The sequence below is a fragment of the Notothenia coriiceps genome, unplaced genomic scaffold (assembly GCF_000735185.1).
Source record: "Notothenia coriiceps isolate Sejong01 unplaced genomic scaffold, NC01 NC01_scaffold00021412, whole genome shotgun sequence".
NCBI lineage: Eukaryota > Metazoa > Chordata > Actinopteri > Perciformes > Nototheniidae > Notothenia > Notothenia coriiceps.
The window spans coordinates 3,197-9,253 of record NW_011354113.1 but is presented as its reverse complement, the minus strand read 5'-3'; the positions used below and the strand labels follow the sequence as shown (position 1 = coordinate 9,253).

Below are 6,057 nucleotides of genomic sequence, written 5' to 3'. Positions count from 1 at the left end.
GTTCAACATGTAAGAAGTAGAAAGTACAGGTATTTGAGTTCAACATGTAAGAAGTAGAAAGTACAGGTATTTGAGTTCAACATGTAAGAAGTAGAAAGTACAGGTATTTGAGTTCAACATGTAAGAAGTAGAAAGTACAGGTATTTGTGTTCAACATGTAAGAAGTAGAAAGTACAGGTATTTGTGTTCAACATGTAAGAAGTAGAAAGTACAGGTATTTGTGTTCAACATGTAAGAAGTAGAAAGTACAGGTATTTGTGTTTGAAATGTAAGAAGTAGAAAGTACAGGTATTTGAGTTCAACATGTAAGAAGTAGAAAGTACAGGTATTTGAGTTCAACATGTAAGAAGTAGAAAGTAGTGGAGTAAAGTACTGATACCAGAACAATGTACAGTGAGGAAGTATTTGTGCTCCACTACTTCCCACCTCTGGTCAGAACTGATCACAGAGCCACGTGATATGATAAGATACATGTATGTAATCTTTACCTCAGAATATGCAGGTGGTGTGTCTGTGTAAGGAGGAGCCTGGGGAGACATTTGCATAGCAGGAGGGTATCCAGGTGCAGTGCTCTGCTGAGGGTACACAGACTGCTGAGGATATGAACCTGCAAACACAACATCATACACGTTACTGTTGAACAGGGACTGACACACCAACCCCTGGGTGACCGGGTGGCTGTGGTTTAATGTGCTTTGTTGGGAATTGTGACAAAACTAAAGAAGAATTTAGGTTACATGTTTCTCAGATACATCAGAATATCTTATATGTTGGGACAGATATTCTTTTCTTTTTTTTTTAATAGGATAAACAAAGATGTCACGTTGACAATGAGGATAAAGCCAGGTATACCACATGTTCAGTAGTTATTAATATATTGACAGCAGAGACATCTAGTGAGTACACTAGTATGGATATGGAGTGATATTGTTCATTCCTATGCTACAAGATAGAAAGCATAAGATTAATGTTATACTCGAGAGATTAGAAAGGGCCCTTGGTAATGTTCATTAAAGGAATACCAAAAATACAATGTAGGATTGCAACCGATTACATAAATGATGTTAAATGTAATATATTAAACTTTGAGTATCAATGATTCTTTTGTAAATGTACAGTGTTATATATACACGTTCAGAACATAGTGAAGGGTGTCCGCAGGTCTAACAGTTCAAAATCTGAATATCAAGTTTAAAATCATATAGGATACATAGAAAACAGCTAATATTGTTTTTTTTAGCTAAACTAAAATGAAAATGATTCATAAATTATCCAAATACTTGCAGATGAATCAACATATTAAGTTTTAGTTGCGGCTCTGTTATAATGACATAACGTGTCCGAACAAAGTGCAGAAATGCAGTTAAATTCTTGTTTTGATCAGGGCCAGTGGTCAATACACGGGGAAAAAAACATAAAAGGCATCATGGAAAACACATAACACACCGAATTAGTCACATACTAATAACAACCAAGCTATAGTTGAAATGTTTAAAGCGATACGGTTTCGTTTCTCCCAAAGTGTCTCTGATTTCCTTTGTATTTGTGTCGGACAGAAACCCTCCCTTAAAGGCACCACGATGAGCTGCACCGATGAGCCTGTTGTGGTATGTGCTGACATTAGCTAAACAAAGCATTATTCAAGGAAACAATCGATAGGGAGAATAATCGTTAGTTTCAGGCCTACAGGAGCCGCTGGAAACCCAACAGCAACAAAAGATCTGAGCAGAAAATACCCGCAGACAAAGACTGAGCAGGCGGCGAGGAGAGCAGATTCATGTACTTATACACACTCTGTCTGGGCAACGGCACATTAATAACCGAGTATTATTAAAATGATGCACACTGATTAGCTAGATTCCCATGCATGTAAACCATGGATGTATAAAGAGAACGGGATACTCCGCTCATTCCTATGAGAGCTGCTCAGAGGCGCATGAAGCCCATAATAAAGCGACTGTAGATACAGGAAGTACCCGGATGATCCTGGGCCTTTTGCTTACTGAGCATGCGCGCTGGAGTGTTCCCTTAGCCTCCGGAGAGACAGAATTTTGGTATGATTTCCTTTTTTTTTAAAAATCGTATTTGTATTACCCTCTCCTACAACCTATTTTATTGTTGTTGTTTCCGTTTGCATCATGAAGCAACTGCCTTGTATGTGTAAGCGCTCCTGGCAAACCTGGTTATGATCTTATGTAAGTCAACGGGAGAAAGTCTTTTTGGGCCAAAATGACGTCACGACAATTGCAGTATCACCGAGCGGCCACTACGCTCATTTTTTAAAAATCTGCTTCAACGGCCGGTGCTCTCTCAACAGTAAAAAAAGAAAAAATCATGTTAGCTTGTGATGCTAAGCTAACTGAAAATATGTGACCTGGCCACCATTACTATGGTGTTAAAACGGTGACAGTGAATCTATCCGTTTATTATTAACATCCACGGTGTTTTATAACAATTTAGACGCCGGTAATCACCGTGTGTTCTTTATATTTATCCGGAAAATGTCAGTTTATTGTCATTAAAACGGAGCTAATGTCCGTTAGCCACATTAGCTTCATCTCCGGATCTCCGGTAAATATCTTCAGGCCGAAACGAACGGAAAACGGACTGTAAATATCAACACGAGGTGTGGGAAACATACCTTTGTTGTTCATTGTTGTGTGATGATCTGGAGGCTGGAAGAATATCAGAATAAAAGGAGGAGCTCCGCGTTCATATATCTCTGTCACGGCCTTTAAAAAACCTTACGGCTGCTTCTTTCCTTCACTTCCTTGTTTTCAGCTTCTTCTTCTTGTTGTTGTGGAAGTGGTGACGTCAGCACGTTCCGTATCTCTGATGTGACGTAACGCGTCGTTTTATAACCGCGAGCGCACCCTGCCGATAGACAGACAGACAACCGATAGGCAGAAGTTCTCAGAACATGTGCTTGAGTAAAAGTAGAAGTACTCAGATCTTGTACTTGAGTAAAAGTAGAAGTAGGCCTACTAAGAGCGTGTGCTTGGGTAAAAGTAGAAATACTCAGATCTTGTACTTGAGTATAGAAGTACTCAGATCTTGTACTTGAGTAAAAGTAGAAGTACTCAGAGCGTGTAGGCCTACTTTAGTAAAAGTAGAAGTACCAGAGTGTATACTCCGTTACAGTAAAAGTCCTGTAATCAAAATGTTATTCAAGTAAAAGTAGAAAAGTATTATCATCAAAATAAAGTTAAAGTACCAAAAGTAAAAGTAGTCATTGTGCAGATTGGTCCATTTCAGAATAATATGATATATCATATGATATATCATATTCCAATTACTTGTAGACTCTCCTTGCACTATTCTATCCTATTGTATTTGTATTTACTTGCACTATTTGAACTATGCATCTGTTGTATTGTGTTGCACTGTTGGAGGAGCCTGTGACCTCAGATTTCCATATACATCAGCTGTCTTTTTATTGGTGTTTTATTGTATGTTTTATCCTATGTATTACCTGCTGCTGTTTTACGCCTTTTATTCTACATTTTATAGTTGTACTTTGAATTATGTCCTGTGTACTGTACTGTAAAGCACTTTGTACATCCGTGTTGAGAAGGGTGCTATATAAATAAAGTTTTACTTACTTACTTACACTGTGGCTATGTACAAATGACAATAAAAGCCTTGAAACTTGAAACTTGATATGTTTTATAATTATTGATCATTAAAGTGTGCAGCTAGAATTTTGCTTTATCAAAATAAACTAGAGAATGCAATTCCTGAATAAATTGCTAGTGGGAATGCTCTATGCTGAAAATCTGACGCTAAACTGCTATGCTGAAATGTAATGTGTAAGAAGAAAGTGAAGAATTTAGATTGAAATGATACATGAACACAGGGGGCTTGAATGTGTGATGAGAGAATTAAGGAAAGTAAAAAGGCTTGGAAAAGCAGCAGAATATTTGAACTGCAAACTTTTGAACTAACTTGATGGCGAATGATCTGTCGCCATGCCAACGGCATTTAATGACATCCCATAATACGCTTAGATGCGTTGATGGCTGCATCGTTACCAAACCTGTGAAGTTTTGGGCCGTCTCAAAACTGTGTCCATTGGAGCTACAGCGACATCGTGTTTTATGGCGAGGGCCTATGGTGAGATTTCAGCCTATGGTGAGATTTCAGATTTGGCGTAAAGCTGTTGAGGCATGGACCCAGGGCCGTGGGAAGTAGGGGTGCTGAGGGTGCTGCAGCACCCCCTGATGGAGGACAGGGAATCTGCACGTCAACAAGATTAAATGGAAATATCATACAAAAAAACGAATTTTCAGCCCTGATGTAACAACATTCATAATTAAGTAAAGATAACACCCTTTTCACCCTGGTTCCAGTTTCCATTTGCCCTGTGCGATGAAAGTGGGGGATGTTGGCTTATCAGGCGCCCGCAGCTCACACACAGGACAGATATAAGCTGTCTGGACAGGACTGATAGCCAGACAGACTGAGAGGCTCAGTGAGGTAGTCTAAATTATCTCAGAGGGTCTCAAACGGTTTGTTAACAATTTATGTAAACAAATATTTCCAAGGCAACCTTTATAATTATTGGGATAAATAAAAACAGGTTTGAAATCATTCCAGTGCATACTATAGGACAGTAAACCAGAAATATTGTTTAAATCTGGAGAGATTAAAGAATATGCATAAATAAATAAATGTTAACTGGTAAAATAAGAAATAAATGAACAACAAAAATAAAATAAGTTACATTTACTTGTTATTGGCTATGTTAGGTTATTGGTTATGTCCACATACTTATTTGATTATTAAAATGTAAACCGATCTTTTCGATATGGGTGTTTAGAGTTGTACCCCTTAGATCTAGTCTCTGGCAATTCAGCTCAAAGTGCACCAGATTGAAGCATTTTACTTTATAATGTTGAAAAAAAATCTTCCCCCCACAGCACCCCCCATTTGAAACATGTTCCCACGGCTATGACGGTGAACACATCTTTAATAACATTAGGCTCAGTAGCTATAATATGAAGAACTAAGTTTATTTATTACATTTTAAAAAGTCACACGGTCTAACCCCTCTTTATCTCTCACCCTTTTAGGTTCAAATAATCGATGCCGTGGGTCGAAGCGCAAACGGAACAAGGTTGCCGCTTTCCTTGCCGAGGCTGTGGAGGAAATGAACCTATATGTAAATGAGACAGAGGAACTATAAGATACACTTTTATGTATGCAAAACCTTAACAACTAGAAAATAAAATACTTGTCTGAATAGATTGTCTTTGAAGGCTCTTTGATTTTGACGCTATTTCAGTGGAACAATCCAGTGTCAATGCTTTTTTCTCTTTTCTTGTGTTACTACGATACTTTTGATACACTTTGAAGTGTGCAACACTTAACAACTGGTAGATTGTCAATTACTTTGTAACAAATGTGTTTTCTTAAAGACTCTGACTCTAAAAGGTAAGTTTGTGATTTTAACACTTTTTTTTTACTGACACTACAGACTTAGCTTTTTTTCTCTCGTTGTCTTTCTCTTACTTTTGGATACAGTTTTATGTATGACAACTTTACAACTGGTAGAAAGTTAAGTTAACAGATTTTCTTCAAGAATGTGACCTTGAAAGGGAAGTTTTTGTGATTTTAAAGCTCCCATGTCATGGCTATTTCTACTGATCATAATTCCATTGTTGAGGTCTACTAGAATAGATTTATATTGTTCAAAGTTCCAAACTCACATTGGTTTCTCATACAGCATCTCTGTATAGCATGTGTATTCACTCTCTGTCCTACACGGCTTGTTGGAGCTCCTGAAACAATGCAGTTTAGATTACTTTAATAACCTGACTATTTTTAAAAGTTTTTTTTAGATGCATTACTTTGAATTATTTCATGTTATTCTAACAAAACATTACTTTTTTCAACGTGCTGTTCTCATATTTTCCACATAGCCTACTGTGCTATTTCCTTCTCTCTATGACTTCGTTCATTATATTTTTGAAATATTTCAACATACGTTACCTGTGCCTTCTTTTCTTTTTTGAAGGGTTGCAGGATATTTTGCACGTCATGCATAAAACCTCTCAT

At 37.4% G+C, this 6,057-nt stretch overlaps 1 protein-coding gene across 1 annotated transcript in view; it reads right to left on the bottom strand.

The window, feature by feature from the left end:
- dazap2 (DAZ associated protein 2) overlaps positions 1-2,810 on the bottom strand; it is a 4,532-nt gene extending 1,722 nt beyond the window's left edge. The window contains exons 1-2 of the mRNA XM_010780194.1: positions 2,642-2,810; positions 489-607 (exon numbers count right to left, since the gene is read on the bottom strand). Of these exons, the coding sequence (XP_010778496.1) occupies positions 489-607; positions 2,642-2,654 (132 nt within the window). The 5' untranslated portion in view covers positions 2,655-2,810. The remainder of the gene's footprint in view (positions 1-488; positions 608-2,641) is intronic.
- Positions 2,811-6,057: the final 3,247 nt, after the last annotated feature.